General features: G+C 38.0%; 1 protein-coding gene across 1 annotated transcript in view; it reads left to right on the top strand.

The window, feature by feature from the left end:
* LOC118733926 (inositol polyphosphate-5-phosphatase A) overlaps positions 1 to 20032 on the top strand; it is a gene marked incomplete in the record, with an annotated part of 462263 nt that overhangs the window by 193547 nt on the left and 248684 nt on the right. Inside the window, 1 exon segment of the mRNA XM_036463567.1 lies at positions 8602 to 8757. Coding sequence (XP_036319460.1) covers positions 8602 to 8757 — 156 coding nt within the window.

Below are 20032 nucleotides of genomic sequence, written 5' to 3' on the forward strand. Positions count from 1 at the left end.
TTTAATCTGATGTTGGAGAAGATAATAAGAGCTGCAGAACTGAACCGCTCAGGAACAATTTACTACAAGAGCGTGCAATTTCTGGCTTATGCCGAGGACATCGACATCATCGGTAACAAAATCCGCGAAGTCTGTTCTGCCTTTTCCAAGTTGGATGGGGAAGCAAAGCGAATGGGTCTGGTGGTAAACGAGGACAAAGCGAAGTATCTCCTGTCATCAAACAAACAGTCAGCACATTCGCGCCTTGGCACCCACGTCACTGTTGACAGTTACAATTTCGAGAAAGTAGAGAATTTCGTTTACTTGGGAACCAGCATTAACACCGATAATAATGTCAGCATTGAAATCCAACGCAGAATCACTCTTGCCAACAAGTGCTACTTTGGATTGAGTAGGCAATTCAGGAGTAAAGTCCTCTCTCGACGTACGAAAACCGCGCTCTATAAGTCACTCATCATGCCCGTGCTGGTATATGGCGCAGAAGCATGGACAATGACAACATCCGATGAGGCGGCTCTTGGAGTGTTTGAGAGAAAGATTTTGCGGAATTTTTACGGGCCTTTACGCTTTGGCGACGGCGAGTACCGCAGATGATGGAACGATGAGCTGTATGAGCTTTACAACGATATGGACATATTGCAGCGAATTAAAATACAGCGGCTCCGCTGGCTTGGTCATGTCGTTCGAATGGACACCGACGCTCCAGCTCTGAAAGTATTCAACTCGGAACCCGCTGGTGGCAGCAGAGGAAGAGGGAGGCCCCACTGCGATGGAAAGATCAGGTGGAGAAGGACTTGGCTTCACTTGGCGTTTCCAATTGGCACAGAAGAGAAACGACTGGCGTGCTTTGCTGAACTCGGCCAAAATCGCTTATGCGGTTACAGCGCTAAAAAAGAAGAAAAAGAAGAAGGGTTATTAATTTTTAATAATGTTTTTTTGGATTGGAACATTGTATCCATTAAAAGGTTTTTAAAGGGTCGTATATCAGGGCCAATAAATAGCTGCTCGCTCGAGGCGACAAACTTGAAAAACTTGAAACTTGACAAAATTGTAAATTCTCTTCGATTGACGCTCCACCAGTCGAGAGGACTTTCAGTTATATTCATTGTTTTTTTTATTGCGGTGCAGTAATTCTTTTTTGAGAATTGCTTCGGGCTGCAAATGTCGGATGTATCCTCCTGACTTTCATCTTCACAATCTAGTATCATCGCAAGATCGTTGTTTAAACACCGTTGTTTTCTAAAGAATTCTTCATTCTCATACTTTTGGTTGTTTCTGAATTTGGAGTACCTGTAACGTCAACAGCGTTTTTCGATTTTAGTTTTTGTAATTCATTTTTCTTTTTTATAAGTGCACTTGCACAATATTCCAGGGACTGAAAATAACAGTTATTTTTTACCAGTTAAACTTGACCTAATATTTTTTATTCCGAAATAAAAGTTTTTTCTGGATAACAAACAAATGGCTTATCAAAATTAAACAAGTTTAATATCATGTGAAAGAGGACTGAAATAGTTTTGAAACAGAAATAACGAACGAGGGTTACCACCTCTATTTATATTTTTTTATATCATTTAATACTAAAGAAATTCATATACCTGACCCAAGGTTTGTTCTATGGTAATTAATTAACATTTTTTATTGAAATATTTTTCAATAGGTGGCTTTGCTCGTTTAGACCTTGCATTGATTTAAAGCTATTTAAGTCCTCTTTCATTTGATACTAAACCTGTTTTATTTGGATAAGCGGTTTGATTATTATCCGGAAAGGACTTTTAGTTGGGAAAAAAAAATATTTGGCAAAGTTTAACTCTTAAAAGTGTTATTTTCGGTTCCTTCAATATTCGCATTCGCAAAAGATCCGCATTGATTATTGCGAATGCGAAAGCGAATGCGAATGTTAAAATTAATGCGGAAGCTCCGCGGCTGCGAATGCGAATGCGAATATTCCAACAACCCTGGTACATTATTACATGCTCCTGACATTATTTTAAGTTACTTACCGGGATTCGGACTAGAGTCAATTACAAGGGCTATACCTATCAATATTTTTTGTGAAGGATCGGCTCACGTGAAATAGAACATACATGAGTTGTTTGCAGAAAAATTTATTCATTTATTGATAAAATATGCTCAAATTGGCGACTTTCTACTCTAATACAAGCTCAGCACCTTTTAAGAAAATACGCTTATAGAGATCTTAGACTCAATTGGGCTATCTCAGCAGCAGCTCCATTTATTTGTTCCCGCAAATGCTTCGTTTTGAATTATTTTTGAACAAGTTTTGTCCTTAACACAGCCCCAGTAGAAAAAATCTAATGGATTTAGGTCTGGAGATCGAGCAGGCCACGTAATTGGCCCGTATCGTCCAATCCATCGGCGAGGATAAGATTCGCCTAAATGAGCTCTTAGTTCATGCCCGTAGTGAGCAGGGCATCCGTCATTTTGCTGCCATAGTCTTCGCCGCAGGTTTAAGTGTACATCTGCCTTTCCTGAAGGAACTTTAAATAACTGTGGGAGTTGAGCGTTGGCGGCAGTTCCACAGGTCCCAAAATCTGACAATTAAAAATACCGCACCATCAATTTATTTTGTACTGGTACTGCGAACGATCTTATCTCATTTCGTGAGGATTGTCTATCTGCCAACTGTGAAGGTTATGTAAATTAAAATAACCATCACGTTTGCATGATGATTCATCGCTCCAAATTATTTTATTAAAAAAGTTGGGGTCCGAATCATGCATTCGCAACATTTTACTGCAAAATCTAACCCCGAACAGGTAATCTCTCTCTTGTAGAGCCTGAACACGTTGAATGTGGTAGGGATGGTATTTTAAAGCTTTGTGAACTGTAGTTTTTGATATTCCAGTCCGTCTTTCCATCATTCTCCCTGAAGTCGATGGACCTAGTTCCACTTCCTCTAACACAACTTTAACATCTACCGTTGCAGGACGTCCTGTCTCGCCGCCACGCCTTCCAAGTGTGCGACCTTAAAAAAGTTAAAAATGATAGTTAAAAGAACAATGGCTTCACCTACTTACCTTCAGATATTTTCCTATGGGTGCGGGGGAATACTTCACGACCCGGATGCAGACGATTTGGGTATCGCTCTGCATATAGTCTTTGAGCAGCTTTGGCATTACAGCAAGCTTCACCGTAAATTAGGTGAATATCCGCATATTCATGCGACGTATACTGCGTGTTCTCTGTCATAGTATTAACAACACAATGTTCGAAGGGTCCAATTTCACAAAAACCACTTTCATTATTTCCGGTAAGTAACGCAAAATGATGTCAGGAGCAAGTAATAATGTACCTTTGTACTATTTAGCAAGTCATTGGTCGGTAACAAGAGCAACTTAAATTTAAATCTATTAAATATATTCTAGCGTGATTCAGTCCTTTACCCACAAAAGCGGCTATAACTTTTTTTTCTATTCGAAATAGTTAGGGTGGCATATTTCTGAAATATTTATTAAATGAGAAATTTTTTAATGTAATGTAAAGTTATAGCTCAGTACATTTCTTTTCACCAGAGGTAGTCAAAGTTGGGGAACAAAAAACCAAAAAGTTAAAAATCACAAAAATAGTCCTAATTTTATAATGGTTCCTTAATATATTTTTACTACATTGCATTTGAATATGGAGAAGCAACTATCTGGAAGTATTTTACATAAAAAATTTACTAAGTATAGCCTTGTATGTAGATGCAGTTAAAGAAAATACATTAAAAGGCACGATTTTTTAATTCAAAAAACTTTAAATATTTCAAAAACGGCGACACTTTTAGCTGAAAAATTGTTGCTTATCAGGGAGCTCACCGCCCCACCTGCCTTCTCCTCAAGTTTGGCAGGTTACTTCTGGGACACCCTGTATACATACATATATACATATGTATGTATACTGCAGGTTCCCAACAAGCATTTCAGTAAATGTTTTTAAAAATAACTTAAAGTAAGTTTGCTATAATAAGCGTTAGATAAGCATTTTTAATATTAAGCTTACTAAAAGTTTTTTCAACTAAACCTTTAATAAGTTTTGAGAGCGAATGTTTATAAATAACTTAAACTTATAAATGAAATGCAAATGCCAACGACATGAAGTAAATATAACATTTTTTCAATCGTAAGTGACGTGTTTACGTTTTTTAATATATATTATTAAAAGAAAAAATTAAATAAAACCGATGCGGTAAAAAAATCCAATCCAGGACCCGCTGCGCTAATCGGTGGAGCATTCGAGTCTTCAAATGATGAGTTCTCCTTATCCTTTCTTAGTTTAACATTCTATTAAAAATGTATTAAATTTTTTTCAGAAAAGTTCATCAATGAGAATGGCAGCGATGAAGCGGAATATATAGCTGCATCGTTTTTCCAATTTGCCAATAACCGCAAAGCACGCAACAAGATGTAATAATTAACTTTTTTATGGTTAATTTTTGTGTGTTATCGTGAATTTGTATGCTAAAATGTCTATTCCCTATTTATATTTTCGCGACTGTAGATGAGTCCGCCGAAAATTCGCATTTCTTTTAGTTTCTAGATGTTAAGCAATCTATGTATGAGTTTTTAAAGAAATATCTTTAAATAAAGGGTTATAAAAATGTTTATGAAAAGCTCTCTTTTGAAAATTTTTAGTAAGTTTATATTCATACGCTTATAAACAACTTTTTTTGAACCTTTATTATAAGTTTACACGTTTACGCTTATAAAATGCTTTCTTTTGAACATTTATTACAAATTTATATTTCTACGCTTATAACCAATGTTCCTTTTCGATTATATTACGCTTACTTTCAAGCGTTTTACAAACAAAAAATCAACGTTTTGTAAGCTTAATGTTTATAATTGAAAACTTAAAAAAAAACTTTCTTTAAGTTTATTTTGCTTGTTGGGTTGCTTTAATTTTGAACTACTACTAAATTGAAGTAACAAAAAATAAATTGTTAAAACTTGCCAATATTTTTGACCCAGGGTGTAATAATATATTAAAATTTTTGTTTGTATTTTATGACTGAATGTTTTCCTTATTTTTCTTTTTAATTGATATTTAAGTATTTATGTATATTTAAAAAACTAAGAAAAAAACCAACTAAAGTAAATTCAAAGATTCAATTGTTTGCTCAACTTATACCTGTCTGTGTTGTCTGGAACTGTGGACAACTTGCTAAATGATGATCAGTTGACTGGCGTTTTAAGCAATTCGATGATGATTTGCTTTGTGCAGTTACGAATGAGTTTGGTGCTTGCTTATGATGTGCTCCTTTCATATTGCGGTTTTATGTTGCTTTCGAGAATTTGGCTATGCCGACTTAAAGTGTCGTAACTGAGTTCCCAAGATGGTAATTTTTCGAAGCCTTTCTTTCAGTCATAAATTAGTTTTGACTCTACATGTACTACTTTGATAAAACTAATTGAAAAATAATCGCGTTCATAACGTTTGCTTTGGAACCCAAAGACAACAACGAACCTCGGAAAGCAGAAACTGTATCTAGAATTATGCGGAGACTTGATGGATCCGGCTTTGGTATGGTGTGAATGTTGAACAAGCTAGTTATGTGTTCTAAAAATATGAATACCCATTTGTCATAGCGCTCCCCAACTTGTTTGAGTGCCTTTGAGAAGTTTTCCTCTGACACTTGGAACGGTTCGACGACGTTCAATGCATTGCCTAACAAAGAACTCAATAAATAGTTAAATTTGTCAATAACTGGTTTAGATTTATCCTCATGAACCAGTTTTCGAAACGATGTAATTAATTTATTATATTCACCGTATTTGCCATCAAACTTAGGCATCCTTAAAGACGGTAGACGACTTTGGTGCAAGATATTGGAGCAATTTTTTCAAATTAACTGCACTGGAGTCAGCAGGCTTATCTTTCCTATACGCCTTGCTATCATTGCCTTTGCAGCGACGAATAAGCCTTCAATTTCGGCTCGACGCTCGTATTCTGGATCGATTTTTTCGATCTTTGTTTGCAATTGGCAAACTTGTTGAAAATATGCCTCCAAAATTTCCTCTCGGCATTCAACGACTGCAAGATCACCCTGCTTATCTTGTTCCACTTTGGCGGCGATGTTTTTCAAATTTCTTTCTATTGTGGCGCGTTGCTGGCGTAACCCCGATAACTGCTCCTCCTGGCTCTCTGATTATGTCTTGCTCATTATTAAATGTAGCTAGCGATGATGAATGTTCTGGTTTTGTAATGAAAATGTTGCTTCAGCGATGATCGTTTTTTTTTTGTTTTTTAGTGGTGAGGTCTTCGATGGAGCTACCTCGAAATGGTGCAATAATGAGTAGGTAATAGTTTGAATACCATAGGTCAAAGTGTAACGAAAAAATGCACTATAATGATTTAAAGAATTCAGGACTTAGCCATTTGCCAGGTAGAAGTCCTGTCTCGGTCGCAAATGATTGAACTCAAATTAATGAGCCTAGTAGAAGAAAACTCAACTGCTAATTTTCACTGATTTATTTCGATAAGACCTTTTTACATTGCGGTAACAACTTATAAAGCAAAAACTTATTCGAAAGAACGAGTTATCGTAACACCGAAAGATGGAATGCATGGATATGCATAACCCTATATTTATGAATGTATGTAAATATGTACATATATAACTAAGTGAAGCACGATTTGCAATGCTGTCCCATACGAAAACCGCTTTTTACCGTGCGTTCTGTGCACCGTTGAAGGTCCTTGCAAAACTCAGAGGATAACCCTAATTATTTAATGGAGAAAATTATTAAATACATTTTGAAAGTCAAAAACTGTTTTTTTTTTAATACGTTGGTACCAGAAAAATACGAAACACGATTTCTGTCAGATAGCTAACATGGCGGCTAAGAATAAGAAGTGAAAACACCTTTATAAAGTCATTGCATCATGTTTTTCTCACAAAAAACACAAATTCATACAGCGACGGGCAAAACTGCACCATGGAGTAACACTTTTTACTTCAGCCATCGCTATATTTCCAAGTTCTAACGACTTTCATACTTTTGTTTTATATTCTTATTGGTACACCTTTACTTCCTCTCTCATAATGATTTGAAGTCAATCCAACAACAATAATAAAACCAGCAGACAAAAATGTAATTTGACGCAAATGTTGCAGTTTTGCACTCATATATTTTTATGAACTTTACACTGTTAACACAATGTTCAGTATCCTTTTGCTTTTTTTAGTTCCTGGATGTGATTTGGCATACCTTAATTGTATCTCTGTAAAAATTCTGAAGATATATCCTCCCATATATCCTTAGTTTGCTTTTACAGCTCATGTACTCCATTGGACAGACTTGGATACTTAGTAAGCTGTGCTTTTGTTGTTTTCGCAAATTCTCAATGAGATCCATGTCCGCGGATTGTGGAGGTCATTTTAGATTAGCAAATTTTTGCTTTTGCATCCAGTCTTTGCGAATATGTGCAGTGTATTTTGTGTGATTTTTCAGCAGAAACTCTCATTTTTTCGACTACATCTTGCAAATTTTGTTGAAATATGAACAGATACTGTTCCTTACGCATAATGTGTACTAACATACCAAGACAATTTGTGAAATACAACCCCAAACTATTATTGAGCGTCCACTGTTATTCACAGTTTGACTTACATGCTGCGCATGGGCTTAATTTGGGTCTTTGATCCAATACCATGCCCGGCCATCTGATTGAAAGCGATTATTTTAATCTTGTCAGACCAAATAACCTTGAATTTAGGCTTAAACATGTGTTTTTTATTGCATACTGAAAGGCCTAACATATCCCAATAGGCAACGGTCCGGTTTTCGTGCGATGCAACAAAATGCTGCCACAGTCGCACATATATTTTGATCAATTTTGCTTTTTTCTTCTTTTATGATGCCTTTGCGCTCAATTTGGCAATTCTTCGCCTCGCTGTCTACTGATTTGCATTAAAGTTGAATACCTTAATCACTTCTGTAATAGGGGCTGCATCGCTACTTGCTGCTAAGTTCACAAGATATCGTACCGTAAAATTTTTTGACAGACTTCCTTTGTCCTTGGGAACACTTTAGGCTATAGTTTTTCTCAGCCTTAACATTTTCAATTAGCAAACTCCACAATTTTTTGCCACTTTTCCTGCGGTCTCGCCTTTCCGCAGTAAATCTATTATTTACATTTATGATTCCTGATTAACCGTATTATTAACTGGTGATCACTTCTTCAATAACTTACAATACAGAAAAAAGTCATCTGACATCCAACTAAGTAAAATATAACTATAACTATAATTCAAAACTGAGAGTGAGTGCAAAACTGTAACATTTGCCTTAATTTATATTTTTGTCGGCTGGTTTTTTATTGTTGTTGTATTAACTTCAAATCGTTATGAGAGAGGGAGTAGGGGTGTACCAACAAGAATATACAACAAAAGGAAGACAGTCGTTATAACTTGGAAATATAGAGGTGGCTTAAACAAAAAGTGTTACACCATGTTACAGTTTTGCTCGTCACTCTATATGGCAAAGTAATTCACACTATCACAGATAGCACCGCATTTAATTAAACCCGAATTGTATTTGAATTGCCGTTTTTTTTAGTATATTAGTTGTCCATTTAATAAATCTTTAATTCCAGAAATTAACGAGCTTTCTTACGGAATACCGCATATCTACCGGAGATGTGAACAATTTAAAAATACAATATCGTAATGATGCAGGAGCAGATATTTTAACTATTGGGAAGAAAGAATTTATTTACCTAAATCATCAAAACGAGTTTAGAGAAAAATGGGTATGTAAAACTTTATTAATAACTGATTTAAAACTAATAAAAACATTACAATAGTGTTATTGAGCTTTATACCACGCTTTGTTTGTTATAACATGTCCCCACCAAAAAGTTAACCATCTCAAATCGAACTTAACCACATCACAATTGCTGTCCACACTGCGGTTTGAGGTTTATAAAGCAGTACAAATGTAGAGAAGAGTGTTCGGACCTCCAAAACTCGATTCAGGACTAAAAAGCTGAGCAAAAACAAATTTTCCATACCAGATTGAATTTTTTCTTTTCTTTTTTGACATTAATTGTTTGACTTAAATATTTTCTATTCATGGAAAAATAAGAACGCGAGGCAATGTAAGGATAATATGTTAAATATTTAGGTAATATTTAGCATTTTCTATAAAGTAGAACGTTTCTAACACTTATTTTTTTAAAGAGCAACAGGATCTAAACCTTTTCTACTTTATATAAATTTCATTCTACATATATTTTTTAACAACTTAAGTAAAGTTCTGCATCCGTCAATTTCTACAGCCATACATTAAAAAATAACGAAGTTACTTTATAGACGCATTGCTATGAAAGAGTTACTTTTTAACAGTGAGATTTGGCTAACTTTCAATTTTTTTACTGAAACCGGTGGTGAACACTCAAAAAACGGCCCCAAGAGGGGCATAATGAATGGAAAAAAATGGAATAGATTTGAAGTCAAGCGGAGTAGAGGAGTAGATTTCAAATTTTTTCAAAAACCGGAGTAAATCTAATCTGACCTTAGTTAGGTCCAAACACTAGTAAGGAACGAATTTTTACGCTAATGACCCACAGATCGCGGGAAAACACAGGGTTGTATCAGACTTTCGACGTGGTTTCGAGTTGGTTAGCTTTTAACCATCTCAGTGAGTTAAGTGGTGGTTAAGTGCTGTCATTTTTATATGGCGAAACTACGCTAAATGAAGTGGGTTATCGGGATAACCAACTCAACTGCCATAACTACGTGGTTAGCTCCGGTGGGGACATGGTATTAGGAAAGGAAGAAAAGGTAGAAGTTATAGCTGCTATTTTGGAGGTCACCACATCTCCTCGTCAGACTTCTTTTTCTAGACTTCAGCAGGGTCCCGAACCCTCATCATTTAATAGAATTAAAAACTTTTCATAGCCGTTCATTGCCGTTTTTATAAATTTATATTATAAGAGTGTTTTTATAAAGATGGACAAAGACACGCCAAGCTAGTAACTATTTTACGCCAATTTTTTGATAGTCCTTCTGCTTGTTTTGAGAGCAAACAAATTCTACTATTACAATTATCATAACTACTGTACGAGAACAAAGCATTTCTGTGGACGTCACGCAAATAGCTGATTCTATCAAAGTCGCCAAGGAAAATAGCGGTACTGCTGAAGGCGCCACCTTGTGAATGTGCGGCGTGCACACTTGTCTATCCAATTCGCTATCTCCAGGTCGTCAAACGAGAAACCAAATCGATCACGTTGTGATAAATGGAAGGCACGCTTCCAGTGTTTTAGACGTACGTATACTCCTTATTGCAGCCAAGATACGCATCCGCCTCTGTGCAGCAAAAAACAAAGCAAGGAAAGCTCAACGTCGAAAAGCTGCAATCACAACAGACGGGCAATGCATTCGCCACTAGACTCTCATACCTACTCACAGATAGAACCCTTCAACAAGCCGAAACACGCGCACAATGGAACCACATTTTCGTCTCATTATGTATTTACGCCGATGAAATAGTCGAATTTCAACCAGACCGAAAAACAACTGGTGCTATGAGGACTGTCAAGAAACTGAAGAGGAAAAAGATGCCGCCCCCAGGGTGACCCATAGAACCCATAAAGAAAATTTGAAGCGAATCGGAGACATGACATATTTTTTTTTACGAAATCCGTCCGACTTAAAAAAGTATGGCTCATATGTGTTTATTTCCACACTCCGTGAACGCAGGTGCACACCTTCTTCGCTCAAATAAGTGATCATTAAAGCGCAAACAACACTAAGGTACACGGACTTATGTCGCGCTCGACCGATAATTTTTCCTTTCCTGTCAGTGAGCCTATCTTTCTCCCTCTTTAATGCAGTGCTCTCAAATCATATTCGTAGAAGTTTTGTCACAGCGCACGGCACACTCCTGCGTCCAGAAATAGTATACAAATTACAGAAACTATTCTCCGAGTTCTTAAAAATTAGCTTAAAGGGTTGCGAAAAAGTTATATTTTTTCTGCCTTTGTCGATTTAAGGCGGCACTTGGGTAACCCAATATATTTATTGATATTATATGTGTCACTCCCAAAAAAAACTGTATTTACGATCCTTATAATAAGCCACCAACAAAGCTGTTCAAGCCCTGGTCAAAGCAACATCGCAAAAAATATAGAAAAAAGGTTTTTTGTTAACAGCGGTCGTCCCTCGGCAGGCAATGGCAAACCCCCGAGTGTATTTCTGCCATGAAAAACAGCTTCTCATAAAAATACAATCGCCGTTCACTGTAGGTCCCTGCGCTTTGTGTGACAAAATCAAGGCGCACGCCACAAATTGGAGGAGAAGCTCGGCCAAAGACTAACATATGTGTAAGCGCCAATTTATTAATATTATTATTTACAAAGCTGTTTTTTATTATTGTAAGCCGTTTTGTTTTCTTTTACGAATGGTATTTCTTTGGTATATTTTACCTACTCCATATCCAAATATTTGTCCCCGCTCAGGTTATTCGATAAGTGAAATGGAAAAAAATAAACAAAGAAACGATGAAAAAAGCCGTAACTGTTTGTGAATGACCACCTTCACTTTTATTGTTTTATTCTATTTTTGCTTGAATAATTTCATCATTATGTTTTTATAATATTGCCCCTTCGAATTTTTCAGAATTTCACTTTTTTATTTTTGCCGTGATATTAACACAAGTTATTTTGCTAGCCTAAGTGCATTGCAGTTAAGAAGCGCAAACAGCTATTGATCGAATGACATAAGAAATAACTTAATAAAAGCAATTATTTTATGTTTTTATGTGAACTTAAACACTAAAAATAAGATAATTGCCAATGTCTGTTTATTGCTTCAGGAGTTTCAATGATTTCCTTGTTTTTATATTTTGGTGAAATAAGACTCTTACAACAAAAAATGCGTGTGTAACACCGTACACATGATAGAAGTGAAACTTCTTAAAAAAGGTGTGAGTACCAGGTACCTACTCACGAAATTGGATGTGTAAACATATGTTTACGGTTCGGCGAACCATTAGGCGATTGAGTTACATACATAGGTTTGGTTAGAAATCAAACAATAATTTCATTTCATCTTATTAATTTTCTGATATACATATAATTTATTTATTCATTTTCCGGTAACACAACCTTATATGAATTCGCGCTTCTAGCATCCATAGGACCGGGTTGTAACGCAAGTAATTGTATGTTTAACAAATAAATGAAAATGTTTATAATGCATTCAATAGATCCTTACGAATTCGCCATTACCAAGACACTAAGTAACGTACGCACTTTTGTTTGCAAAATGCATTTAATTAAGTTGAAAGAAGACAAATTCCTTTGTTCGGCATTTATTCTTACTCGCTTTATATGTTACAAGGCGAATTCGTATACATATTCTTATCACGAATTCATATATTCATGTGGTAGCAAGTAAATTAAAAGCATAAGTATCACATGTATGCGTAGTCCAATTCACGAAATCATTTCATCGATCTGAGTAAAAACTAAGAGCATAAACTCTATTTCGCGTTAATTGAAATCATGAAATGGTGTTCTTTCATTCAGTTTCTTATCTAACGCATGAAATGATTTTATGAATTGGCCTACGCATAATGGTAGTAAATGACAGAATGAATTACAACGAACACATCCTTTTGACATAATGCAAGCCGAAAACGTTGGTTCAAATCAATCCGCCATCAAGTTGGACGTTTTGCCCACAAACATTGCAATTTTGCGAGCAGTCTCATTGTAAAATCTCATTTTTACAATTTCATAGTTTCGGCTTACATTTATAAAATTCCACGAAAGCACGTACATATTTCGGCTGACTTATCCATTTTCGGTTATTTAGTGTATAAAATAAACGCAAATTAAATGAGTTTGTACAACATGGCCATTAATGTAGCGATAAGTTGTACAACTTGCCAGAAAATTCAAATTTTTTGATCTTTCATACAACCAAGACATAAATTCATTCAACAGGCCCACAAACGGTACAATCTAGAGCAAAACAACACCAAGATGAACCAACGGTCGCTTCGTTTATGGCTTTCTTTAAGAAACATCGGGCGAAAATTTCAACTGCTCCTGTGACATCACTTTATATAAGTTGGCCTTGCCGATGATATCACATATGTTCATCAGAATATACCAGTTAATACATATAAGGAGATAGCGAGAGCACAAAACTACTCTAGAAAATTACACGCTCAATGACAAACATGAACATGTACAACAAACACATAATTTTTGACAATCAGTACAGTTCGCATTTATATCAACGAGCAGCTTATTACATTTGTTTTCGTTTGTACTACATATGTGCATACATACATGTACACAAACATATGTACGTACGTACTAGGGATGTCAATCCCGGGATCCCGGTCGTTTTTAAGTCCCGAATATCCCGGGATTAGTCGATTTAAATCCCGGGATTGCTGGAAACAATTTTTTTGTTAGCCAATTAAATATTTATCACAAATATCCCCTCTCAAGGGCAAGCCATTTTTCAAAACTTACGAAGGTAAATACGAACAAACGAACAAAATAGAATACAAAAAATTTCTTGCTGTGAATTTTCAGAGCTATATATTTTTAGTATTCATTACAAAATTGTACTAAAAAGTACTGCGTAGTAGGAAAGTATATTGTAAATGAAATCGTATCAAATAAGTACAATTGTACCAAAAATGTCCACACTGTTCAGTATAATACTTTTTTTCTTTTTTACTTTTTTACTCTTATTTTATCTTTCAGCTTCGCTAAAAGCACTTATACCAACGCTTGGCTTACCAAATTTACGCCAATTGATACAATTTTGCGATTTAAATTCATTTTCAATAATTTAAATAACAATTCGTGTTGAATCGAAAATCGCCTCGTCTGAATAGGGATGGCAACTTTTTCACTTTCAACTTCTCATTTAACTTCGCATTCAACTTTTGTTCCCTGTAAAATCGCCTTGTGCGAATGCCCTATAAGTACACACATATGCCCATCAGTACATCAACGAAGCCCGTTTGCTTCATCATAAATATATCCATACAAACATATGTACATATGTCTGTACGAATGGATGTAGCACGCTTGCATCATTTATACATATATTGCTTGGTAGCGGCAGAGCTGAAATGCGCAATGAGTTCATTCATACATACATACATATATATGTATACATACATACGTGCATTCAGACATACATATACACATATGTAGGTACTCGTACCCGTCATGCGTCGCTTTATTTCTTTTTTCCCCTTCCTTATACTACCTATATCTTCCTTCTCACTCATGTAACGTTTTCAGCTTTAAAAATTTCACTCTCCATTTTTGCAATACCGCCGCCTAAGAAGTTTCACTTCAAAACGAAAAATATGAAATATTTCCAGAATGTCACTCTTGGTGAAAAACGTTTTTTTTTTTATTTAAATAGCTTATTTCTCCAAAAGTGTTCAAATGGCACATACCCAGTGGGAAAAGTAGTAATGCATTCCATGCGTGATAAATAATCGAATTTATTTCTTATGTTTTATATACAACTAGCAGACCCGGCGAACTTCGTCCCGCCCAAAATTAATTTTTTTATTGAAATATTTGGTCCAACCTTTTCGCCAGCAACTCAAGTTCATGTTTGGCTTTGTGGTCGACAGAAGGCATATCCCCATTGCCGTCTTAAATAACGTGACGAGAGCGTTATACCGGGAAGAAATCCTTGTGTCTCGATAGTGAATCGTCCTTGAATCTGTATAGCATAGTTGGTGGCAATTTACAAACTGGTGAGTATCATTGGCCCACATTCTGTTTAGTCACCGTAAAGCAAGGACCACAATGGTTCTGATGGTTGATTTAACGGGAGTATTTTAACTTTGAGCCCTGGTGCCTCCGAATCTACGATTTTTAGCAATAACTCGGTTCCAACGCCGCTAAAATTTATCACTAAAATCGTTTCGGTCGTTTATTTATTTATTTATTTTATTTATCTATTTATTTAGTCTACAGAAAAATGTTTTCTTACAGACAATTGTGATAAAAAGATTTGGATATTTAGGTATGTATGATACATTACAGAGTGATACCTATTGAGTGATGGCGAATATCGCAGACGATTTAACGATGAGCTGTATGAGCTTTACAACGATATAGACATAGTGCAGCGAATTAAAATTCAGCGGCTCCGCTGGCTTGGCCATGTCGTGCGAATGGACAGAAACGCTCCTGCTCTGAAAATATTCAACGCTGGCCGCGATGCTGGTAACAGAGGAAGAGGGAGGCCTCCTCTGCGTTGGAAAGACCAGGTGGAGAAGGACTTGGCTTCACTTGGCATTTCCAATTGGCGTCAGTTAGCACAGAAGAGAAATGACTGGCGTGCTGTTTTGGACTCGGCCAAAATCGCTTAGGCGGGTACAGCGCCAATAAAGAAGAAGAAGAACTTGTAAAGATAATAATGATATACAACAGCAATTTGGGTAGCTGGTGAGGCCTAGTCTCCAATCTACTTTTGTGTGCGGCGGACGGAAAGACCTAGTTTCCGCTCCGCGCTGTCTACAGGCCGTTGATCATGGTCGGACGGGCCGAGCTTCTGATCCATGTTCCCGTAGTCATTACTTTGTATGTGAGGCAGGCGGAAAGTCCTTGTTTCCGCTCCGCGCTATAGACGAACTGTTGGGCGTGGTCGGAAAGGCCGAGTTTCCGATCCCTGCTTGTATTGTCCTACGCGGTCGCGAAAATATACGAAGCCGTTACAATTGTACTAAGCAGTCATAGATATTGTGTAATTTTTTCGTTCACGGTTACAGATATTAGTTTATTTAGTTAACTTGTTGAGCAAAGTTTTCTTTATTACAAAAAGCGAATCAGATGTGTCGAAGCAATCATAATGCTTGTTAAAATCTTGACATAAACACCGAAAAGCATCATGCATTTCAAAGTTTGATTTACAAATACTCAACACAATAGGTTTAAAATATCTCGTGGGTCTTGTAGGAATACAAACAATTTTCTCGCTCAGCAAAAAGGGTCTACTGACCATCCCGTTCATTAATTTAATTAAAAAAAGAACACCAAGCATCTCTCTACGACTCTGAAGCGTCTTAAGCGCTTAAGAAAAGCCAACAATCCTCTAGCCCTAATCGCGCAGGAGCTTATGTGAGACTTGAATTCTAGTTTCGGATCCATAGTTACACCTAGGTCAATGAAATTGGTCACTTGCTCAACATTGGGGTCAGATATCATATACGAATTTGGGTAGAACGATTTTCTAGAGAAGGTCATGAATTTACACTTTTTCAAATTGAGTGACATGGAATTTGCTTCACACCACTCGAAAATGCAGGTTAGTCAGCTTGGAAATGTTCCCTATCTTCTGCAGTACTAATATACTTAAAGAGCTTAACATCATCAGCGTAAATTAAGCATTTCGAGTAATTCAAGCCACCAGAATAAGTCTTTTCCATACTGACACTCTTCGGCATTTTTTCCCATACAAAAAAACTCTCACGCATTCGTTATACGGAGAAAATGCGCAACATCATCAACTAAAAAATTCTCAAAAATCAACCGCATCTTATAGCCATTAAAAACTTGCATTTTATGATACTGAAATTCAGTGAACTACGAAACTGCATACTTAAAATTTGGTACAAAAAAATTTATTACGAAAAAGAAAAAACCACTGTATTCTGGATGTACATATTTACAGATTGGTAAAAATTACAATATGTTTGGAAAGCACCACTTCCCTTTTCCAGTAGCCCCAAAATCTCTATATCAATTTCCAGGACATTCCTCGGCGCCGTCGATGCGGTTCCCGAGAAGGTGGGTTTATTGGACTTAACTTCACCGTGTCCAGCGGCGGCACTACCCGTGCAGGGTTCCGAGGCTTCTTTTGTTACGTTCATCATCATCTGGTTCTTTGGCCGCCTACTAAGCAGAAAAGGGGAAAAAACGGTCGACCACAGCAGAGTCCCATGCCGCAGCAAGTCCACCGTTACTCCCGGAGGCGGACAGGTATCCGGGAGGCGCCGTTAGAATACAGTCGGAAAACCCCCTGACTGCAAACCGCCCAATGGGCACGGTGACGCTTGACACCCTGGATTAGGGGGGCGTTTTATACCTACCGCCAGGTACCCCCTAGAAATGGGTGAAGCAACGCTCCCTTAATATATCCAAAGTCTGCAGTAGGTGTCCAAAATTTCAAAAAATCAATACAGCCGTTCGCGAGATCACCTTTTGTAAAAAGAAGGAGCTTCTCTTTATATAATAAGTGTAGGTAACACAGAGCAACACCGATTTTGATGCGGCAAATGTTGAAGCAGGTTTTAATAGGCTTTTTTTTGCTGATTAAGAATACGTAAGTATAATGTTTCCATCAGCTCCAGATTTTGAGAAAAATGTGGTGAAAGCGTAAAAAGTCGCGTTTTATGCAATATTTGAGAAGCTCTAGCAATGAAAGAAAATGTGATAGATCCTTCCACTTAGGCTTAAATTAAGGCTTGGACATCTGACTTCAATCCCTGAAAATACCATTCCTGCTCCTTGACCCTAAGGTTACCTATAGTCATTTATTGAACAGCTAACACTGATTTTTACACCATTTATTTACGCAGGTGGCGTCGCACGAAGATGGAGCGCACCAGCGTAAAGTTGATGTAACGAAAAATAAGAATAAATAAAGGACACAGTGGTTTTAGTACATTGAAATCAAAGGTCGTTTTATTTGTAGTTATCTGTGCGTTTAAATATTTTCATACACAAAAATTGGCTTACCAAACGAGGTGTGACAGCTGCGATATCTCCTTTCAGACGGTTTTCTAAGAAGTGAAAAAGTGCTAACAAACGAAAAGGGATGTAGCCCACCGCACAGTAACTTTCGTTAAGTTTCCCCTCTAATAAGTTACCGTACAGTGGGGCTTATTGTTAGCGGCTGGAAAGATAGCCGTAACTTATATATGTGTTTGCGTGCTCTTACATCAAGTGATAAAACGCGGATTAGGGTGGTGCAATATATTTAGGTCGCGGACCTAAACATACCGGCCCCATTACGGTAAGCAAGCTGAGAAAAAAAAGGAGTCGCATCTCAACCGTCACACGCACGTGAGAAAAGTCTTAAGGACGAACTATAATATGCAGAGCGGATTTTGTACTGTGCGGGTCTGCTTATTCGCCAACGCTTTCGTCGCGACCGGCTCATATGAGGCTGTGGAGAAAAGGACATTGTTAATTGAAACAGACGTGGTTTGGAATTTAAATGCCTTTTTTTATTTAAATTTTAAGTTCTGAGTGTGTGATGAGTGTGTGTGTATGTGTGGTTTTGTTTTCTTAATCTCTACTTTTATGGTTGGCAGGCTCCCGAAACAATCAGACCGTATATGGTCGCCTGGACCCACGGTGGATGGATCATCTGCGCATGCAAATCGAGGCCCAGTGTGAGGCGTATTGGTGACGCGCGAAATAATTGCGGATTCGCCAAACGCATGAACTGGAAAGGCGGCGCTACCCTAGGGTCCACGTTCGACGGTGGACTCATACGTATGTGGTGGTCCAGCACGACCGCTTGCGTCGTAATCCGGTCGGAGTTGCCGTATCTTCCTCGCATGGCGATCGTGCAACGCTGAATTCGTCCGGACCCATTGCGTTCCAGCTGGAGATCTCTCACTAGTTTCGAATCAACCAACGAGTTCGGTGCGCAAGGGTTAATTATTGCGCGGACCAAATGAAGGCGGCCCCTTGCTTCAATCCTCACTATTGCGGTCGGCGCGATGGGTATAAGCGCACGAATAATTGGCGTTGGTATTGCGCTTTGCGTTAGGCGGTCCGTTCGGAAGCCGGTAGGTGGAACGTGTTGTAGGGCACGATTACCATTTTTGTTGGTGTGCCGTCGCGTCGTTGCTTCTTACGCTGTGATCGTGATGACGGGCGGAAAGGACTTGTTTCCGCGCCGCCGTGTTGTGTACGCGTTTGCGAGCGGAAAGAACGAGTTTCCGCGCCGCGCCAGTTGTATTGTGCGCGGGTTGGCGAACGGAAAGGACGAGTTTCCGCGTCGCCCGCGCGTGGTGGTAACTGGTCTAATTATCTGGGGGTGTCAGTTCCCGAGGTGCGCTCTTCTCGCTCATGTGGGAAAGAGTCGAACCTCTAACCCCTCCAATTCCTCCACTTCGACCTGCTGCGCCCTCGAGACTTCGTCTGCTCCGGAACGTCGATAGAGAGTGCCCCGTCCGAGCGCTCGCCGTCGTTGATCGCGTTCGCTGGTTGCCTTTCATCTTCGCAGTCATCGAGATGGAGCGAGGTGTGATGCTTTTCGCGGCATCGGTGGCATCGATCCTTGCTGCTGCACATGTCGAGGCGGTGGAACGGCGAGAGGCGGTTTGGGCAGTATTTATGCAGCAGGACTGCACGCAACCTTGCTTCGACCGCTTTGCCGCGGTAAAGGGGTCATAGTCGAATGCCATGAGCTCCGCCGCATAGCCGGCATGGAACAGTAAATTTATCAGCGCGTTCTTCCGCATGAGCGCGATTGGCCGAGAAACGAGTCATTCTGTAAATGTGTCTCGTAGTTATGCCCGTAGGTGTAAAAAAAGAGAATCTTCAAAAATTTACATACTGTTGTTGTAGTTGGGTGGCAAGTGGCGAAAATCTTTTTGTTTGTATAGCTCAGCTTTGAAAGTATATTTTGCTATACTTATGTATGTATGTACATCCTTTTCCGTTTATCTCTTAGTTGCAATTTACTTTAGCACCGAACACATTTTCGTTGGCAAGTTAGCTATCATTGCATCTTATTTGATGCACATGGAAATTCTACGTAAAATATTGTAGGCGTGCAAATTCAGTATTATGCTTCATTGAAAAATGTTTGGTGTAAACTTGGCATTACTTATCGGTTTGACTTTTCAGAATTCTCCCCAGGTGGCGTTCATAACGTTATACTACGACGCAGTGCCGTATTGTAGAACGAGGAAAAAAATTCACCTTAGTTATTAATTTACGTGAGGTTTCCCTTTAGTTTTATTTGGTTTGTAAGAAATAAAGGAGAAAATTTTACAAAATTAGAAGC

This window comes from Rhagoletis pomonella, unplaced genomic scaffold (assembly GCF_013731165.1).
Source record: "Rhagoletis pomonella isolate Grant_MI unplaced genomic scaffold, Rhpom_1.0 Rhpom_scaffold_00001, whole genome shotgun sequence".
Classification (NCBI taxonomy): Eukaryota; Metazoa; Arthropoda; class Insecta; order Diptera; family Tephritidae; genus Rhagoletis; species Rhagoletis pomonella.